We start from the raw sequence: 21,780 nt of genomic DNA on the forward strand, positions 1-21,780 counted from the left end.
TGGGGTAATCCTCCCTCTAGACAGAGGTATACTCCTGCCTGGCACTCCATTATCCCACATTAACTTTTTCCCACTCTCTTCATTTGTGTGCAGCCTTCTCCAGAAACCAGACTCTAACGTGGAACCCTGAACCATGCGGGTCGTGATAAGGGATCCCACATTGCTACCCAATCAGCAAGTCATCATTTATCCTCCACATCGTCTTCTTTCTTACTCTAATGGCCACTGGCCCACGGCTTGTCTACAGTATGTGAAAGAAAAGAGCCACATGCTAACCTGACAGGCTCAGGGAAGGCCTGCGTGGCAGTCTTGCTAACCCAAAGACCTAAAATAACCACAAAAGATGGTTTGAAAATTAAATATTTTAACTACAACCAGGTTATAGTGGGTAGTCATTTCCTAGGCCGATATTTTTCCAGACAAAGATCAACTTTGATCTTCTTTACTGAGCCCATTTGCCTTCCTGCCTCTAAGATAACATATCTATGAAATGTCTGGGTAACTTGTAACTTCCCTTTTTTTGGAGCCCCTCGGGCACAACCAAATGTGGTGGGCGCCAGAACCGATGCATCAAATTTCTTCGTTATCATATTAATGTTCCTGCACTCACCTAAGTATGCCTCCAGCATTTTACTTTTTAGCTAATCTCAGGGGTTTCCCACCATCTTGCTTTCTCCCGCCTCCTTACTCCATCACCAATGAATTTCATGTAACCCACCTCTGTCCCTCCTTTGATTTCAGTGTCTAAATAGAGAAATGTAACCCGCCATTCTCCGGAGCATTATCTCAATCCCTTGAGGTTCTGCTTCCCGGCATATGTTTGGCTCAAATAAACTCACAAAAATTCTTTACAGGTTTCAATGGTTTTTTTCGTTAACAAGTAGAAACTACAGTCATGGCCACTTGAATCCCATTCAAAGTTCAAACTAATTCACATTCTAACTGACTCCTGCCCCCAGTAATACCAGGAGGCATCAGGTTACTGAAATATAGTGGCAACCATACTTTGGTAAAAACTGCTGTTTGAATTTTAACCCTTCTAGTTTGGCTCTTGCCCTGATTAAACATGGGGGGGGGGGGGAATATTTACCTTAGCTATCAGGAGACCTGGAGGCTAAGGCAATTTTCCCTTACCTGGGACCAGGACCACAGGAGATTAATTCCCACTAACTCAGTAACCTTCAGAGATAGAAACTGAAGATAACCTGTGAGCTCTGCTTCTATGTTATTGGCTATCGCAAGATAGGGCCACATTCCAATGTCCAGCAGGGTGTGATTAGCAATGACCCTGCAGGCTGATCCCAGTCTTTAGAATGTAGTCTTTAAGATTTAGAATTTAGAACAAAGGAAAATTCCTCTGGTTTGAACCTTTAAAAGGGACTGCCTACCCCTGAAACAGTGCAGTTGTGTGGAGACCACCTGGGTGTGGTGCTCTCGCGGCTGTCCTGGCCAGATATTTCAATAAATCCTTGCCTGCTTTTTTAAATTAATCATCAGCTTCCGGTGATCTTATTTTGAAGACAGGGTTTGACCCCACAACAGTTACCAGCCTTGGTCAATGTGGACTCTCATGTCTACAGGCAGCTCCCTCAGGAGGGGAGAAGCTAAGATCACACCCTCACAGAGACAGGTTACAGAAAGGAGCAGGTCCTAGCTTTAGATGGAGACCTTCGTGTAGAAATGATGGCAGAGGGGAGGGCACACACAATTCCCCGTTACATTTGGATTTCAGTTAAGTAATTGCTCTGAATTTTTTCTGTCTTAAGGGGTTCAGGGAGAAAGGATAGGTGATGGTGGGAGAGGGCCCTTGGTACATCTCACATAGTAGGGAGAGGCACCAGCATCACAGATTCTGCTGAGGACAGAACACCGGATCCTCTCAAAGAGATACCCTCGAATTCCTTTTAGTTCCCATAAAGTGTCAGAGAAACATTCTTTTGGGTATAACTCAATACAATAAATGGATCATTATTTCTCAATGATATGAAGACCCCAATGGAAGGGGACACAGGACGGGGAGGTTTATTGGAGGCGAGGGGAGAAGAAACAGCTGAGATACATGGAGGCCCTTGAACATGTCATAGTGGCCTGCACCAGCCCCTTTTGTTGTGGAAAGAATTGTAATAAAGACAGGTGGCCTCTGAGGAAAATCCACCCCTTTCTAAGGGCCGTGATCTGGACACAGTGACAGAGCTCATTTCCTTTCTTCCTCACCCACAACAGCTCACCCCCAAGGAGCACTTACCTGGTGTGTCCCTGGCCCGAGCCAGGGGAGGGCTCAGTGCCATCAGCATCACCTTCAGAGCTGCCATCCAGGAGCCTCTGGGGAATCGCAGGCACACCATGCTGGAACTCAGAGAGAACAGGGGCAGGGAGCAGGCAGATCTCACTCAGGGAGGGCTGTGACCCTTCTCCACCCACAGCCCCAATAACACCAACTAGGGAACTCATTCTTTGCTCCTGGATTGGGTCATCTTGGTACTGAGAGCCAATCAGCATCAGAGGTGAACAGCATCATCAGTTGATGGTCAGAGATGGAGTAGGAAGGTGCTCTTCTGATACTTAGAATTCCTTCATTGAAATCATGCTTATATCCAGGTTTGGGGTATTATAAATAAATCTTCTTAAAATAAAATAAAATAAAATAAAATAAAATAAAATAAAATAAAAGCTTTGATTTCAGGCTTTAAAGGTTTGGTCTGGTTGTGTCAGAAACACTGTGCTGGGCCCTGTTGTGAGGCAGCTGTGCGCTGGTCAGTGATGAGCACACAAGTTGGAGCCTTTGGGGGTCATTGGTCTCTCTCTGCAGACAGAGCTGCTTGCAAATGGGTGAGTGAGTGTGCTGGGAGCTGAGGGTGAGGGAGGTGACTGCAAGTTAGCAGGCCTTCAATTTGTTCTATTTAAAAAATCTTTATTTTTGAAAGAATTACATACTAGTATGTCCCCCTTATTCCCCATGGACCTCTTCTAGGCCTCCCCTGCCCTCACCCCGCCCTCAACTCCCCCAACCCCCCCGGCCTTCACCACACTATTGTCTGTGTCCAGGCGTTATGCACACATATGCACACATACACACAAGTTCTATGTTGATCTCTCTATACGCACCCACCCTCCCCTGCCTTCCATCTGAGGTTGATAGTCTGTTCTGTGCTTCTATGTCTCTGGATCTCTTTTGTTCATCAGATTCCACATATGAGGGACAACATGTGACACTCTCTTTCTCTGACTGGCTAAGTTCCCTGTTGCATCACATCTGAGTGTGCAGATTTGGGGAAGTGACTCAGCCTCTCGCAGTTAGAGCCCCTGTGATCTTCCAGGTGTTTCCATACTGGGAAAGGTGTGAATCTGTGGACACCTCAGGAGCAGTGCCCCTAGTAACTGATGACTACAGGCTGGCAGCTGCTGATTGGAGAGTGTAATTGGTGACTCTTTACAGGGGGAATGTCACTCACTGAAGGAAATGGGAAGTTGTTCAATATTTTAACCCAAGTGAAAGGTTTTCAGGTTTATGTCCTGGTGCTGTCACTGAGCTCAGGGCACCTGGGAACACACTGCAGAAAGAGCTTAGCACATGGCATCCATGAAAGAGAAAAATAAAAGAATGAAAGGACAGCTGAAGTACTGAGGAAGAACTCACTGAGAAATTGTTAAAGAGTAATAGTATAAGGTGATTGAAAAAACAGAAAAAAAAGTTTCAAAACATATAATAGAGTCCTGAAATGCATAAATGTCACAATATCTACCTATATACTGTGTATGAGGCCCCTAGAACCATAAGAAATGCAAAACACTGTTAAGAACTCTTTCTCAAATTGGCCCCCCATAAAGGTCAAATTGCCCCCTGTGAAGGGTGTGCCCCATGTTGGGAACCATGTCTTAAACGTTCTCATCACTAGAAATTTTATTAACTACGTGTGGTGTAGCTGTTACCCAGACTGACTGTGGTGTCATTTCCAATAGATAAAATGCCCAATCTTTACGTGGCACACCAGAAACTGTATAACACCACATGTTTGTTATCTCTCCATATAAATGGGAGTGAAGTTAATTGAGCAACTCAGCATTGTACTCTGTGCCCAGGATATACAGGGCTTTTTTGCATCAGATTTCTGTTTAATTCTCACATCATCTCAGTGAGCTAAGTGCCTCCATCCCTCCAGTTGGAGAGAATAGAGTGATGGCGGCTGAGGGCCTTTGCACAGACACAAGGCAGTAAGGTGCCTCCAGGTGGAGCCCATGATGTGGTTCAGACCCACACGCTCAGCCCCTGCACCCACCACCTGGCATCCACCCTCTGAAGGGCACATTCCTCCCAGGAGATGCTCTCCCATCTCTCATTCCCAGATGTGCACGCCTACAAGCCACTCCTTCTGGATAGTGACCGCATTTTCCATAAACGGAGGCAGCTGAGCGCAGCCATTCCCGTGCCTGGACCAGATTCCCGCCTCACCACTGCACCTTCTCTGGAAAGGACAAGGCTTGTATGTGTCTTATGTGGTGACACCCAGAGCTCCCGCACACTCCTCCCTTCTCACAGACCACGGTGCCCCCGATTCCTAAATCCAACCTGCTGCTCTCACTCAGTATTTCAGGCTTTTCAGCAGGTTAAGTGCACATTAGACCACCTGAACGCAGAACAGAAAGCTTATCTCACTCACTTTGGAAAATATGTTTCTGTTCATGTGGAAGAGTCAAAATTTCTTGGTGGGGTTGGGAAGAAATTCTTCTTGTTTCTGGATTTGAGAACAAACTCTGTCCCTGACCCCCGTGGTAAGTCAGTACTGAGGGCAGAAGCACAGATTTTTGTGGAACAACAGGCAGGTTGCCATGGGCAGCATCACACAAGGTCTTGAGCCCTCTCGTGTCACACAGGGACTCACTGTGCTGAGCCTGAAAGGTTGCAATACACCCGGGGAAATGGGCGTTAGTGATCAGCAAGCCACAGGTAGCGTGGAGTGTCTGCCTCTTGTCCGAGTTGTCTCAGAACATTCTCGTTGTTTCCAGAAAGCTCCCATAGATAGTTTAGAACTTAAAGTGAGAAGCAGTTGTCGGTCCCTATAGGTGAGGGGAAATGGGTAGACAGGGCCAAGGTCTTCTGACCACGGAAGACACGTATCCGTGAGGGAAGGCCGTGCCATAGACAGGCCACGCTATCGCTGGGCCCATCTGGCAGCCCTGCCCGGTGAGAGGCTGTGATGTCCCCCATAGGGACTTGGATGGACCCGTCTGTCCACGAAGCCGGTTGGCAGGGCTCATTGGGCTTCTGAGGCCCATTCTCTGGCCTCCCTGGTCCGAAGGAGAGTGTCTGCGGGAGTGTCCGGGGAGAGCAGCGGAGGGGACGCTCACAGGCCGGCCCGCGGGTGCTGTCCCCGGTTCCCTTCCCTCCGCTCTGACCCAGGCCTGTGGGACGCCATGGAGAGGAACCCACTCTTCCCCCAGCACAGATCCCGGCCAGAGGATTTTCACCATCTGCCTGTGCCCCAGCAGCCACTGCCCAGTGGTTCCCGGCCTGTGCCCGCACGTGGTCTCTTTGCTTCAGAATGAATGATGAAGTATGGGGGTGATTGGGGGTGGCCGTCCTCACAGAGGAGGAAGCTGCTCCTCAGGAAGAGTAAAGCGTGTAACACTCCCTCTCCAGGGGCCACTGCGCCCCCGCGGCCTGGCCTCTCCTCCTCCAGGTGCGGGAGCACCTTCCACCCTCAGCGCCATGCGGAGGCCACTCCCTGTCACTGCAGGAGCCCTGGGGGCCACATGGTCACACACAAGACAAAGAGAAAACAAGGGCTGTCACACGGCCATCTGGACACGCTGAGGTGACCCGGGACTAAGGTTCCCTGTCAGTCTCACAGTCCTGAATTTGGGACCCGACCTTAGAGAAAAGCTTTCCGGGGATCTGGCCAGTAATTATATTAAGAGCAAAGGGACAGTTCACAAGTAATTGTCGATGCCATCGCCGCTTTGGCTCAGTGGATAGAGCGTTGGCCTGTGGATCCAAGGTCCCAGCTTCCATGGGTTTGATTCTGCTCAAGGGCATGCACCTGGTTGCAGGCTCCTCCGTGGCTCCTGACCCAAGTCATGGTTGTGCACTAGGCAATCAATCAATGTGTTTCTCTCACATGGACATTTCTCTGTCTTTCCCTCTCTCTTCCACTCTCTCTAAAAGTCAATGGAAAATATCTTCAGGTGAGGATTAACCAACATAATAATGAAAGAAAATAAAAAAAGAATAGGAAACCCTTTTAAAAACTGTCTGAACATGGCTACATCCTTAACCAGGGAATGGCCCTGAGAGCCACGCAGGAGATCACGTGAGGACGCAGAAATGTGAGCCGCTCCAGGCGTGCGCATCCCATTGCCTTTCCCGTTTCTAAGCTCCGAGAAACGCAGCCGGTGACAGGTCCGTCCCACCGGCCATGGGTCCTGCCACGAGGCACGTGCACGGAGTTTGCTCAGTTTCTGCCTGAGCAGAGTTGAGCGTGAAGTTCCTTTGACTGTCAGTGTTCCCTCCGCTGGGCTGGTTCGTTGCAGCTTCGCTCCTCCTGCCCATCGTCACCGCCTGTAGTTTCAGGGCTGAGATTCAGGGCCTCCAGGATCACGCTCTGGCCGGGCTCCCACGTGGTCTGGTCACGGCGTGTTTACCTGGATGGGCTGCCGAGGGGCCTCTGGCTACTCGCTCTGTTCCGTACAATGGTCCCTGCCAGCGCTGAGTCAGAAGCTGATGCAGAAACATTGTCTTCATTGTTTCAGTCTTTCTCTTTGGCTCATGGTCTCTCCTCTCCACACGTGATGAGTAAATGTGTATCTTAGAAGCTTCACCCCCGGTTACAATTTTAGGGGGCTTTTTGGAGAATAAAGTGATGGTGATAAGTTACAAAAGTGTAAAAAATTATCCAGTTGTAAATGGCTGTGATGGGCCATTTCAATACACAAAATGATGTTAAAACTCATTGAATTTTTAAACTCCTCTTGAGAAATAAGTTCACTTTCCCTTCCTGGTTCAATCCACCTCCTCACATCATCTGACTTCCACCAATAGACTGTCCCCCCTTTTTACAAGCTTTACTTTAACGCTGGGTGAGGTTAATCCCCTCCTCCATGTAAACCAGAGACCAGCCCCTCAGCGTGCCGGGGCCTGTGGCAGCGGAGGCCTGTCTGGTGCCTGGAGCAGGAGGCACAGAGCAGGCAGGGCCGGACCACTGGTGGCCGCCCTGCACCACCGCTGTCCGCTGCTTTACAGGGGCCGCTGTGGCGCCAGGACATCCGCTTGTCTCTCAAAGGAAGTGTGGTCTTGTTTCTCCTCCCACGTGCCCCCTTGGCTGGCTGCTGGGAGTGTTAGAAAGTCAGGTTTCCGGACGTGGCCGCGGGAAATGGGAGACACAGAGGGAGGCTGTGCCTGGAGCCTCAGAGGCCCCGGAACCTTTAGCGGAGGGAGGTCTCAGAGAGGCTGAGGGACGGAGCTCAGAGAGTTCTGCCAGAACGCTGGGAAATGGATCCTATACACACCACAGAGGGGGAAAGGGCAACACGGGGAGTGATCATTATCCTGAATTAAATACACCCCCCCCCCCCCCATATTTTCAGGAAGGCAAGCTAAAGAGTTAAATTGTTTTTGAAAGCACTCCCGGCTGCGGGAAGGGGCTGGAGAGTGTGAGTGGCCTATCTGAGAGGATACTCCCTCCCAGCATCAGCCAGGCCAACCTCTGAAAGGCAGGTGGGCAGCTGCAGGGCGGGCGGGGTCCTGCTCGCACATCCTAAATGCAATGGGCCTGCCCGGCCTGATGGCTGACCGCCATGAACCACGTACCTGGGCAGAACCAGGGGGGAACTATCAGTGATAAATAGACGCAAAGACAATGGCGTTTCTGCATGTTTCTCACTGTTAGCTCTGAGAGTCCTGGGGACCCCGTGACACAGGAAACAGAGGTGACCTGAACTGGCTCCGTCTCTCCAGGGAAGCACAGTAGTCCCTCACGGGTTCTCACGCTCCCAGTTAACGTTTCACGGGTCTATCTGAGTCACGGCACATGGCACACGATAGCTCAGAGCCACGCCCTGTTTTGTAGAAGTCATAGAGACACTTGGAAATGGCCACACCTTGTGTGAGCCCTTGATGGAAGTCACTTGGGACATGAGGGTGTAACGCAGTGAAGATGGGGCTGGCGCTCTGTTAGCCCACGCCTGGAATAAAGAGAGAACTTCCTTCTACAATGATAACATTTCTTATATATATTAAGTGAATTTAAACAATTTTTTTGAAATCAGCAAATGGAAACACAACCAGCACCTCCGGCCAAATCCGGTCTGGCCCTCACCACTCCGTGTCTGTCCCGGAGCCTGGGCTCCGGAGAGAGCCTGCGTGCTCCCAGAAACATTTTTAAAATTCCCTTTTATTACTGCCGAGTTTTCCCTTATAAATTGGTGTGTGTTTTTGTGGTTGTTAATCCTCACCCGGGGGTTATTTATCCATCGGTCTTTAGAGAGAGTGGGAGGGAGAGGGAGACACAGAGAGAAACATGGATGTGAGAGAGCCAGTACATCAGTTGGTTGCCTCCTGCACGCACCCTGACCAGGGCCGGGGAACCTGCAACCAAGGTGTGTGCCTTTGACCCAAACGGAACCCGGGACCCTTCAGTCCACTGGCCGATGCTCCATCCACTGAGCCAAACCAGCCTGGGCTCACAGAGGCGTGTTTTGTAGGAGCCTCGCTGCACCTGACCCATGGAGTGTGGCCCCCGTACCCAGCAGCACCAGCCCAGCGATGGAGAGAAGCTGGTGTGGCCCCGCACCCACGGGGCAGCTGAGCGCAGGAGGAGGAGGATAGGGGCGCCTTCCAGCGTGTGCCGCCTCATTCCGAGTCCACACGGAGGACATGTGTCCCCCAGGCCGTCCACACGGAGGACATGTGTCCCCCAGGCCGTCCACACGGAGGACATGTGTCCCCCAGGCCGTCCACACGGAGGACATGTGTCCCCCAGGCCGTCCACACGGAGGACATGTGCCCCCCAGGCCGTCCACACGGAGGACATGTGTCCCCCAGGCCGTCCACACGGAGGACATGTGCCCCCCAGGCCGTCCACACGGAGGACATGTGCCCCCCAGGCCGTCCCACGAGTAGCTGCATGTCGGATTTAGGACGGTTTACATACTTCCATGTGAACTCCTGAGCTGCACATGTGTTCATGTGTAATGTCAGGGCGCAGAGACAGGCGGCTGGCAGGGTGTTGAGTTTCCCTCTCCGGGGGGCTGCATGGGGATGTGGAACTTCACACAATGACAAATGCCTGGCTGAGTGGTGCTTGGGGACACGTGGCTTCAGCGGGGCCACAGCTGAAGTTACTGCCATGTCCTCACTGCCGGGCAGCCCCGTTGGTGTATGTCATCCCGATGTGCCATGGATGCTGGGCCACCTCCAGGCAGGGCACACATGGGAGGCGCCAATGGGGGCTTAAATGAGTGGACAACACTTCTACGTTTCTCTTCTCTCTCTCTCTCTCTCTCTCTCTCTCTCTCTCTCTCTCTCTCTCTCTCTCTCCCTCCCTCCCTCCCTCCTTTCCTCCCCCCCCCCCTCTCTCTCCTCCAGGAAATCAGTTAAAAAAGTACTCCCATGTCTAAGAAAGCAGACTGCCTCACGGTGGCTTGTCCTGGCGGGAGCGAAAGGGTCCCTGTTGCAGGCACAGGTGTGGCTGTGGGTGTGTCAGTGGAGCAGCCCAGGGCTGTGCGGGAGCGGGTGTCCCAGGACAGTCTATGCCACACTGTGTGTGCCCCTCACACACAGCCCCCTGTGACCGCAGCAGCAGGTGGTCCCTGAGCCGTGACCCGGCCACCCCAGAGGAGGCAGAGCTGTCACAGCCCAGTCCCTGCCCAGACCCTGCCCTTTGCTCTCATCGTTGTTGCTGCCCAGTTTCATTTCTGGTCCTCAATGCCCTAGCCCAGCGGTTGGCAAACTCATTAGCCAACAGAGCCAAATATCAACAGCATGAGGATTGAAATTTCTTTGGAGAGACACATTTTTTAAAATTAAACCTCTTCTAACACCACTTCTTCAAAATAGACTCGTCCAGGCCGTGGTATTTTGTGGAGGAGCCACATCCAAGGGGCAGGTTGCATATCCATGTGTGTGCACGGAGGTCTGAGAAGGATGATGTGTGCTTACACCTGGGATGTAACATGTGGCTATGGGTGTGCATGGATGAGTGTGCATGTAGGCATGAGTGCACACAGGTCCGATGCTCACCAGTAAGCCTGTGTGAGGGTTCAGACAACTCACAGGGGAAACTCACCCTTCATCCTCTCCCTCACCAGCTCCAGGCTCCCCCTCGCCTCTGGCCCTCTGTTAAAGCAGCTCCTTCCCTCACTTCTCAGCCTCTTCCAGCAAGCCTTCCTGGGTGACGCCAACTCAAAATCCAAGCTTTCTTTCTGTTTTTTTGTTTGTTTGTTTGTTTTTGTTTTTTAATATTTGTATTGATTTCAGAGAGAAGGGAGAGGGAGAGAGAAATAGAAAGTTCATTGACGACAGAGAATCATTGATCAGCTACCTCCTGCACGCCCCACACAGGGGATCAAGCCTGCAACCCAGGCATGTACCCTTGACTGGAATTGGACCTGAGACCCTCTACTCTGCAGAGCAAGGCTCTATCCACTGAGCCAAACCAGTCAGGGCCCAGGCCACTCTCTCCTGTCACAGCGTGTCCTCCCCAGTGACTTTCCTGCACGCTTGCCTCTCTGTTTCTTTTGTCCCCTCATACTGGGAGATTCCTGGGGATGGGGTTGTCCCAACAGGAGATAGGGAGGGTCCCAAGCTTGAAAACTGTTTCAAGGCCCTCAGGGGACTGGACTCCTGACTCTGTCTCCAGACTGAGCTCAAGAGCCTGGGAGGCTTGGGCGCCGGGGACCACCCCCGACCCTGCACCAGCCCCTTCCTGGCTCCTGATGATCTGGGGGAGTCACACTGAGCGAGCTGTGGGTCCAGGGTCGGAACGTGGGTCTCCATCTTGACCTGTGTGACTGGGGAGGCTTTTGGCCTCTGTGCTCAGGTGCCTCCTCTGCATGTGAGGGGTTCGTAGGCGGCCTAGGGCCCATTGCCTCCACAGCTCTGATGGCGCCCCGTCTCCTAGGTCCAGGGCAACTCTTTCCTCCTACTTTCTTTCTTGAAGTCCTGTGAGTAGATGATTTCACTCCGTATTTAATTGAGGAACATTTAATTAAGAAATGTGGGCAGAAGTGAGCTAAGGAGTACAGCAGACAGCGAGGGTTGAACACAAAGGGATTTGGAGGATGGATCTAAGGCTCTGCAGCCCACAGGGGACGGTGCCAGTGCCAAGGGGCACCATGAAGGGAGAGGGTGGGAATGGAAAGCAGGGCAGGAATGGCCTCCCAGGGCTATGGGTGTCCACAGAGCAATCCCGGGGCTGATCTGTGGCCTGTGCTGAGGGCGAGACCCCAGCAAAGGAAAACGGGGTGCGGGGAGAGGGACCCTGGCCTCAGGGACAAGCAAAGGCCCCTGTGGGGAGGGGGTGGGTGGGAAGGTCAGAAGGCGTCTCACTTCACTCCACGCTGATGGGGCTGGAGCTGCTGGGGTGCCGCACTTGGCAGGTGTAGACCTCCCCGCTCCGGGGCACTGTTTCCAGCATCACCAGCATCTGGAAGGTCCAGTCCCCGTTCCGGATCAGGCCCGTGGACACCACCCCGGCCTGCTCTTCCCGGCCGTCCCGCAGCCAGCGGACCTCAATGTGGCCCGGGTAGAAGCCGTTCACAGAGCAGACCAGGAGGTGGTGGTGCTGCAGGCGCTGGGTCTATGCTGGGGACATGGTCGCTGTGGGCGCAGCTGGGGCACAGAAGGCGGAGGGAGATGTGAGCAGACAGGCAATCACTGGTTGCTCCCCTTTCGACCTCGTCTCTGGTCCCAGCCCCAGGCCAAGGCAGGCCCCCCTGAAACCGCCCTGTGGCACCGCAGGAGGTAGTGCTATGGGCCTTGAGTCTCTGCCTCCAGCCAGGGCCAGTGGATGGGAGTGACGCTGAGGAAACATGGGGAGTTTTCACTTGAAACAGCTCCTCATTGCTGAATGGAAGTGTTCACAGATGTGTGCAAGGCACAGAGTGTGTGCGTTAAAGTGTGGTTCTGGAGCAGTGCTGCCTGGGGCACATCTGGGCTCTGCCTCTTCCTGGTGATCCTGGGAGATCCTCTCTGCTCAGCTTCTCATCCACAAAAGGGTGATCATACTAACTCACCGCTTAGGGACACATGAGGACCAATGGGCTAATATGTACAATGGTGGCCGGAACACAGCCCTCACTCCGTGTCCCTGTTTATTACATGTGGAGAGAGAATGTGAGGAGAGCAGAGGGAGAAGCTGGGCCCAGGCTTGGGAAGGATGGGATTCAGGGTGTGGAGTCCTGGGAATGTGGTCACCCCTGGAACACAGAGATGGTCCCCCTGGAGCAGGAAGAGGGGGATTCCCCAGCTCTGGGGCTCGGTCCTGAGGGAGAGGCAGGAGCAGGCATCCCTCATTGTACCACTTATAGTGACGCTCACTGAGCCACCCGCTCCTCCTCACAGAAGCCGGTCTGTTATTGGGATTCCTGTCCTTTTATAATTGTCTCTTTTCAAGTTGTTGTTTGAGCTCAGGGCAGGGGCTGGGACTCATTAATATGTGTGCTTCCTGCCTGAGACTGAAGCATCCATCTTGTATGAAAACTGCTGTTTGAAATTTTAACCCTGCTATTTGGCTTCTGTAGATTTAACCTTCCCCAGACAAAGTGATCAGTGCTGGAGCCAGGCCAGGCCTCTGGTTGAGGTCTCAAGGCCCCAGTACACATGGGCTCTTTAAGAACTTGCATAAGGGGGCCGGAAACACTCCATATTGGGGAGACAAAAAAGGTAAAATCATATAAATTTGGAGAATTCCTGCATGTTGGGGCCCAGAATTTGAGATACATTTTCCTCTGGACCCGCGTGTAATAAATGTAACTCCATTTCTCTAAGTATTGCTTTATTCTTCTTCGGTATTCTGTAACAAGACCAAGCTCAATAAATACACATTTGGAGAAGGATGAGGTAGAGAAGGAGGAGGAGGAGAAGGAGGAGGGGGAGGAGGATGAGCAGGAGGGAGAAGGAGGAGGAGAAGGAGGAGAAGGAGGACAGGAGTAACCTGGTAGTGGGGGTGGGGGGACATTTTTACTGCACCCCAGAGGGTAGATTTAAGATTGATGGTAAATCATTGCTAGTAACTTTAGAGTGCATTTTATTTCCTTAAAGATGTTTAAGTTCCTAACATGAAAAGTAATAACACAGAATGAAAACACAAGGCAGGAGCTAGAGAAAATGCTGAATCCATGTCAGCAAAGTGTCCCTCTGGCTGCCTAGAGAACCCGGAAAATCTCTGAGAAAAGGCCCGGACCCAGGGCTGACGGACAATAGGCCATTCCTAGAGCAGGAACAGCCATTAGCCAACACGCATGTGAAAAATGTTTAAGAACCTTCGAAATCAAAGAAGGATGAATTAAAAGTAATAAACAAATTTTCAATTGAGTATTTGGCAATATTGAAAAAAGATTTAAAAAATAGAATGTGAGGTAAACTGCCACAACTCTGAGGAGTTTACATGTAATTACTTCAGTACTGCCAGCGCGGTGTGGAGGTCACCTCAGTGTGTGAAGTAACAAAACTACAGTGTGGAGCCTGGCTCCCATCACCCTGTGTCCACACAGGTGCACGAAGGGGAACGGACACTCAGACTAAAGGAGCTCAGAAAGGCCAGGGGGCCCGAGGCCCCGCCCTCACACCCAGCCAGACCCTCCCTCAGGGAGAGGCTTGTGCACCCAGCACCCCTATTCCAGGGCTCAGGGGGAGAGGGAGGAGGGTTTGGCCAAGGCAGACCTACTCCTCCCTCACAGCTCCTACCTCCCGCCCTCCCTGTTGCTCCCCAAACTCTCCCCGACTGGACACGGATGGGCATCCCGGAAACACCCCGACACAGGACAGGACCTCAGGGTCTCCTCAGCCGCCCCCAGGCCCCCCATGGTGCTCCTCACAGCCTTGCATGCACATCCCCCCCTCCCCCATTTCCCCTAACCCCTCCGCCCTGGCTCACTTTGCCGATGCACCAGGAATCCATCAAACAGCCCGTAGTTGTCTCTGCATTTGTCCACCTCGGCCAGCCTATCCTCCAGGAGGTCCTTCCGGCTGTTGAAGAGCGTGGCCTGATGCTGCCCCAGCTCGGTCAGCGCGATGAACTCCCCCACGTCGCTGTCGAAGCGCAGGGCCTCCTGCCCATTGTAGATGTATCTGTCCATGTACCGCACCCGCTCCGTCCCATTGGAGAAATGACACTCAGCTGTTGTCAGATGCAGGAAATGTGCTGCGGGGACAGGAAGGACCCATCACGCCAGTGAGAGCCTATGGCGCCGCCGCCCATTGCCGGGTGCCCAGGGGGTGTGGACACAGGACCAGGAACCCCACTGCAAGCGTCCAACCCCCCTCCTCTAGGGCTGGAGGGAGGCCACAGGCAGGGAGCCCCCTGGGATCTCAGCCACTGGGGACCCCTGGGCTTCCCCCGGGGCTCCGGGCTCCAGGCTGGGCAAGGACCTGTGCAATCACCGCCTCCTCCTAGATGCCCCTCCCCCCTACCCTAACCCCCAGCCTTTCCCGATCCCCACACCCGCCTCCTCCTGTCACCACCTGGGCAGGGGACCTCATACCAGGCCCAACTGCCCGGGGTCCAGGCAGGAAACCGGGCATCGCCCTCCACCCTGAGCTTAGAATTCACCAAAGTGCGGGCACAGCCAACCCCAGGCGGTTCACTCAGGAGGGAGATGTCAGGGAAGGGGGTCTGGAGCAGGGACAGCAGGATCCCAGTCCATCAGGGAGGGGCCAGTGGCCTGAGTGACAGGATGTGGCCTGAAGGATGTGTGTGTGGGGAGGCGGGGGAGGGCACATTTCTGGGGAAGGCACTGCCATTTGCAAAGCCTGAGGGAACCTATGGCCTCCTGGGAACCAGAGACCCGGCTCTGAGACCAGACAGTGGGCAGAAGGGGACAGAGCCTGGAGGAGTCGGGGTGCTGGGAGCCTGGGGGTGAGTGAGGGGCCTTCTGCTCCCTGTAGCGGAGAGTACTGACGAGCTCAGGGGTCACACCCCAATCCCAATAGGGCGCCCTCTCTTTCCTGCATGTCCAACCAGGAGGCACAGAGACCCAGAGCACAGCCGTGGAGAGAGCCGGGGATGAATGGGAGCTCTGACCCCCTCGCTGGTGGGGGAGTCCCTGCAGGAACGGGAGGCCCTTCCTGAGAACAGGGCTCACCGCGATGGTCACTCATAAGGAGAGACGTGGACAGTCAGCAGACACGCAGTGACAGAACTCATGGCGTTTGGACTAACATCGCATAAGGCAGATAAGAAGGAAGGTTTTCAACTTCAAATGACTGAATGGATTCAACAAGGACGTGGTGAATTTGTGTAACTGTCTGGTGTGTGTTTGTTCAAAGGGCTGGAGGGGCCCGTGGGTCTTGATCCACCTGGAAAGCAAGAGTGGACTGTCTGTTTGGCCGGCTGTTCTATTTGGCAATGAAATGAGCTAAAGTAAACCTGCACTGGAAGGTGCGTGTGCATGAAGGTGAGTCTCTAATTTTCAGAAACAGCCCGTGGCCAGCAGTGTTCCCCACCTCAGCACTATCGACCTTTGGGCCAGATGATTCTGTGTGGGTGGGGCGGGTGCTCTGTACACAGTGGGCTGCACACGGCATCCCACCAGCTGTCAGAGAAACCCCCGTGTGACACCAAACACGGCTTAAATGTGGCAGATGTCCCGGGGGTGGGGGAGGGCGGTGATCCTTCACAGGGTGAGCTCTGCTTGTGTGAACCCTCTGAGAAATCTGAGATGAAAGCAACTGTTGATTACGTAGCAGCTGAGAATGACAATAAAAATTGAGCCAATATTGTATCTGTGGAAAGGTTTGGTTTGCATAGAATTTACATATTTTAGGAATCTAGTACCAATGTAGAGTAATTTTTTTTTTTTTTAGCAAAATAAATTTGTTCAGAATCAAGATCCACCTGTTTCTTTGCCTTGATACCAAATCACGAAGTCATCATTTATCCTCCACATTGTCTTCTTCTTTCTTACTCTTTCGGCCCCTGGCCCTTGCTTGTCTGCAGTAGAAACTACAGCCACAGCCATCTGATTCTATTTCAAAGTCCCAACTAATTCATGTTCTAACTGCCTCCTGCTCCCAGTAACACCAGGAGGCATCAGGTTACCAGCCTTGGCCAATGTGGACTCTCATATCTACAGGTAGATCCCTCAGGAGGGGAGCAACTAAGATGACACCCTCACAGAGACAGGTTACAGAAAGGAGCAGGTCCCAGCTTTAGATGGAGACCTTCACATAGAAATGATGGCAGAAGGGAGGACACTCTGGTCAGACCAGGTCTGTCTAACTTTTCACAAATTCTCTAGCGCCTTCCTGACACGTGAGAAGGTTGAAAAGAAACATGTGTGAGTTGTTCTCTGTGGCCAGTGTGGTTGGCACTATCAGGTCATGCCCAGGGGCCCAACTGAAAGGCCACCCGAGAAAGCAAACACAAATACAGGATTCCCAGTTACATTTGGGTTTCAGACAAATAATTGCCTTTCCTCTGGAACTCAGCTTTAATCGGGCATCCTGTTTCCTTTGGTAACACAAGCCCACTCGCTGATGGAATCGGAGGCAGAGGAGTGCACGTAAACTTCTCTGTGTTCCTCACATGCTCACAACACAGTGTGAGCCAATATGGAAGTTTTCAAGATGTAAATGCAAAATGGATGTAAGTTCCTCCTACTATTGGAATCAGCATCCTTGCACCAGCTGCCCCAGCTCTGAGACACACGCTGGCACATGGGAGCATCAGCAATCTCAGCAGCCCGTCAGACCCAGCCAAGCCACTGCTCACAGTGGGGGTAGAAGCCCAGCTCTAGAATGAGGATATCTACATTAGAGCGTTAGCTCTTCCACTGGGTCAGATCGTAACACCCATGGGCCTTGTTCTTTATCTCCAAAATAGATTTAATGGTACTGTATTCCTCACAGAATATTATAAATATGGAATTAAATAGTTATTCTTTCTAGTGCTGATCATATAAGACCTCAATAAATAGCTTGCTCACAAGATCTTTCTATTCCTTAACTATCTACATCAAATACTGTCTTCATCACCATTTGGCAATTGTCTTTAATTAACTTTATGACTAAATGTCATTTTGAACACAAGGACAGAAACATTGGTCTCTGTATAATAATAACCGTACAAATATGTCCCTAATATGAAAGTTCTATGCTGACATAGAAGAGAGGATTTTCTAGATTCTGAGTCTAGATTTTCTAGACTATGTGACCTGGTTTTACAGCTAACCTTGTGACTCTGGGTCAGTGGCTTAAACTCTCTGAATCAGAGTCCCTGGTCATTACATCTGTAATTGCTGCAGGGAAGACTGGAGGGTTGTGAGAGTCACACACTCACAGGGAGGCCCGGTGCATATAACTGCCCATGTGACGGTGCTCCACGCCGGAGGGACCAGGTTTTTCTTGTCCATGACTCCACCCTCATTACTGGGCAGTGACTGTCTGCTCCGGGTCACTGATGACAGTGGCTGTGGAAATGGTGGCTTTCATAACCAGTCACCTCTGCCTTCAAGGTCACCCAGTGGCTCCTTGCTGATGACTGAGCAGCTCTGGTTCTCGCGTCCCCCAGCTTCCCTCCAGGCTCCTTTGTCCTTATGCTTTAGGTCCACTGAGCCCCTGAGCCCAGTGCACAGTCTTTCTGAGGTAGCAGCTCAGAGTCACCATAATCATCCCTCACGTCTTCAGCTCCAGTCCTCTCTTCAAACGGTCCAATCAGGTTCCATCTCATACACTCCACTGACTGGAAACTTCACGCCCACCAAACCCAGTGCTCGCTGCTCTGCATATCCTCACTTCCCTGCCTCCTAGCAATTCTCCCCACACCTGGCCACTCCCTCCTTCTGGAAAAATTTACTTCCCTCACTGCCCTGCATCACCTTCTGTTGGTTTTTCTCACACACTGCACCCCTCCTCAGTCTCCTCTGATCTCATTGGCCCTTGGTCCTCTGGGCTCGACCCTTGACATCTTCTTGCTCTCTCTCTCTCTCTCTCTCTCTCTCTCTCTCTCTCTCTCTCTTTCTCTCTGTCTCTGTCATCTTGTCCACTTCCCTGGAATTTAACACAGCACATTTGTTAATGACACAAATTCAAACAACTTCTGCCCTGGCCAGCTCTGATGACCTCCAGGCTGTTGTATTAAACTGACCACTTGACAGCTCCACACAAATGACTTACAGAAAACCTTTATTCCTCTCCACCCCCTTCAAATTACTTCTTACACAGTCTTTCCTACCTCAGTAAATAGCTCCATCAAGTGTAATAAAATTATCATTATACTAGAAGCCTGATGCACAAAGATTCATGCAGAATGAACCTTCTTTCCCTGGCTATCGATACCAGCTTCCCACCCTAAAAAAGTCCCAGAGTGGCTTGGGCAGCATGGAATGCCTGTCTCTTCCTCTCCCCCATCACCATGCTCTGCTCCTGTGGACACAAATTAACCTGCCATTTTTCTTGGATCAATTTGCATACTCACTCCTGATTGGCTGGTGGATATCTCCAAGGTACAGTCAATTTGCATCTTTCTCTTTTATTAGTGTAGATATAAAAGCTAAGCAACATTTACAACAGAAAACCGAAACAACCGCAATGACCAGTCAAGCAGTCACTATGATGCACACTGACCACCATGGGGCAGATGCTCAACTCAGGGGCTTCCCCCTGGTCATCAGTGCACTCCCACAGCTAACATCCCAAGGCCAGCCAACTTCCTGTGGTCCCTTGTCCCATCCCGTTCCCAGTCCAGCAGGCCCTGGCTGGCAGCCAGCAGGCCCTCAGGCCCCATCCTGCAATTGGCAGCCTACTGCTGGCAGGTAGTGGCTGGCCCAGCCCTAATCGGTACAAGACAAGACAGTTCTGATACACCCTAGTTGCCTGCCAGGCCTAGGGACACCACCCATGCACGAATTTCATGCACAGGGCCTCAAGTTGAAGATGAAATCCTTAGGGATTTTTACTCTTCCTGCATTTAATTCACTAAAAAGAGGTAAAATAACTACCACAGATCAGCTCACTTCCCCTTTCCTGCCGCCTCTGCCGCACACACTCACTGAAGCCCAAGCACCACACCTGGGCGCTCCTCCATGCTCCTCATGGCCCTGCCTCCTTTTGTGAGCCCTGCAGTCCAACCTCCACCTGGAAGCTGGGATTATTGCTTTTAATAAACATATGTGGACTCTCCTTGCAGCTCACATGGCTCTTCAGATAAAATTCAAACTTCTTACCCACATTCAGGGCCCAATATGATGTGCCTTCCGTGTTCTTCAAACTCTTCCTATGTCAGTGTCACTCCCCAACTTGCTCATGTGATGCAGCCACGCTAGCCTTCTTCCTGCCGCTTTAACACGGCAAACATGTTCCCACACTGTGGCCTTTCCCCGTTCCTCTCCCTGGGACACTTGACCCCTAGAATTTAGGGCCTAGATTTTCACAGGGTGGCTTCTCTCATCATCCAGGTCTCAAATGTCACTTTCACAGGAAGAGCTTCCAAACAGTTTGAACTGATGTCAGATGAATCCATGCTCTCTCTTCCATAAGCTTGGGTATTCTTTTATTTTTTTTTTAAAGCAATTATTGCTCTGAATTTTTTCTGTCTTAAAGAGTTCAAGGAGAAAGGAAAGGAGAGGGTGGAGAGGCCCCTTGATACATCTCACATAGTAAGAAGAGGCACCAGCATCACTGATGACAGAGTATAGGAACCTTAAAGAGAGACCCTCTAATTCCTTTTGGCTCCCATAAAATGTCAGAGAAACTTTCCTTTGGGTATAAATCAATAAAATAAAAAAAATGGAGCACTGGGTGGGAATTAGTCTGAGATCATTATTTCTCAATCCTCTCAAGACCCCAGTGGAATCTGACATAGGACGGAAAGTTTACTGGATGCAAGGGGAGAAGAACAACTGAGATACATGGAGGCCCTTGCACATCTCATACTGGCCAGCACCTCGCCCCCTTTTGTGATGCAAAGAATCAGGGTCCATGTGATAAAGGCAGGTGGCCTCTGAGGAAAATGCCACCATTTTCTAAGGGCCACGGCCTGGACACGATGACTTAGCTAATTTCCTTTCTTCTTCACCTACAACAGCTCACCTGGTGTGTCCCTGGCCCGAGCCAGGGGAGGGCTCAGTGCCATCAGCATCACCATCAGAGCGGCCATCCAGGAGCTTCCAGGGAACCGCAGGCACACCATGCTAGAGCTCAGAGAGGACAGGGGCAGGGAGCAGGCAGGTGTCACTCAGGGAGGGCTATGACCTTTCTTCACCCACAGCCCCAATAACACCAACTAGGAGACTCATTCTTTTGTTCTTGTATTGGGTCATCTCAGTACTGAGAGCCAATCAGCATCAGAGGTGGATAGCATCACCAGTTGCTGGTCAGAGATGCAGTAGGAAGGTCCTCTTCTGAAACTTAGAATTTCCTGCATTAAAAGCATTGCTTTGATTTAGGCTTTACAGGTTTGGTCAGAAACACTGTGCTGGGCACTGTTGTGAGGCAGCTCTGCTCTGTTCAGTGATGAACACACAAGTTGGAGCCTTTGGGGGTTATTGGTCTCTCTCTGCAGACAGAGCTGCTTGCAAATGGGTGAGTGAATGTGCTGGGAGCTGAGGGTGAGGGAGGTGACTGCAAGTTAGGAGGCCTTCACTTTTGTCCTATTTTTTTTAAAAAAATCTTTATTGTTGAAAGAATTACATACTATTTTGTTCCCTTATTCCCCATGGACCTCTTGTAGGCCTCCCCTGCCCTCACCCAGGCCCCTGGCCTTCACCGCACTATTGTCTGTGTCCATGGGTTATGCACAAACATAGGAGTTCTTTGTTGATATTTCCCCACTTAAGCACCCTCCCCTGCCTTCCCTCTGAGGTTGATAGTGTGTTCTGTGCTTCTATGTCTCTGGATCTCTTTTGTTCATCAGATTCCACATTTGAGGGAGACCATGTGACACTGTCTGTCTCTGACTGGCTTAGTTCACTGTTGCACCACAACTGAGTGTGCAGATTTGGGGAAGTGACTTACCTCCCACAGTTAGAGCCCCTGTGACCTTCCAGGTGTTTCCATACTGGGAAAGGTGTGAATCTGTGGACACCTCAGGAGCAGTGCCCCTAGTAACTGATGACTGACAGGCTGGTAGCTGCTGATTGGAGAGTATCATTGGTGACTCTTTACAGGGGGAAGTCACTCACTGAAGGAAATGGGAAGTTGTTCAATATTTTAACCCGAGTGAAAGGTTTTCAGGTTTATGTCCTGGTGCTGTCACTGAGCTCAGGGCACCTGGGAACACACTGGAGAAAGGGCTTAGCACATGGCATCCATGAAAGAGAAAAATAAAAGAATGAAAGGACAGCAGAAGTACTGAGGAAGAAGTCACTAATAAACTGTTAAAGAGTAATAGTATAAGGTGATTGAAAAAATAGAAAATAAAGTTTCAAAACATATAATAGAGTCCTGAAATGCATAACTCTCACAATATCTATCTATATACTGTATATGAGGCCCCTAGAACCATAAGAAGTTCAAAACATTCACTGTTAACAACTCTTTCTCAATTTGGCACCCCATAAAAATAAAATTGCCCCCTGTGAAACGTGTGCCCATGTTGGGAACCATGTCTTAAACGTTCTCATCACTAG

The 21,780-nt window shown here is 51.3% G+C and overlaps 1 protein-coding gene across 5 annotated transcripts in view; it reads right to left on the reverse strand.

Annotated features, from left to right (window-relative positions):
• Nucleotides 1–20,414, reverse strand: part of LOC311626185 (DLA class II histocompatibility antigen, DR-1 beta chain-like) — a gene marked incomplete at its 5' end in the record, with an annotated part of 58,545 nt that extends 38,131 nt beyond the window's left edge. For 3 of the 5 annotated variants that reach the window (XM_084891235.1, XM_084891233.1, XM_084891236.1), the window contains one exon: nucleotides 2,246–2,424. In XM_084891235.1, coding sequence (XP_084747361.1) covers nucleotides 2,246–2,345 — 100 coding nt within the window. Of the gene's footprint in view, nucleotides 1–2,245; nucleotides 2,452–20,242 lie in introns of those variants that run through there. The other 2 variants (XM_084891234.1, XM_084891232.1) reach the window with 2 other exon arrangements.
• Nucleotides 20,415–21,780: the final 1,366 nt, after the last annotated feature.

The sequence above is a fragment of the Pipistrellus hanaki genome (assembly GCF_964339955.1).
Source record: "Pipistrellus hanaki genome assembly, chromosome: 7".
Taxonomy (NCBI): domain Eukaryota; kingdom Metazoa; phylum Chordata; class Mammalia; order Chiroptera; family Vespertilionidae; genus Pipistrellus; species Pipistrellus hanaki.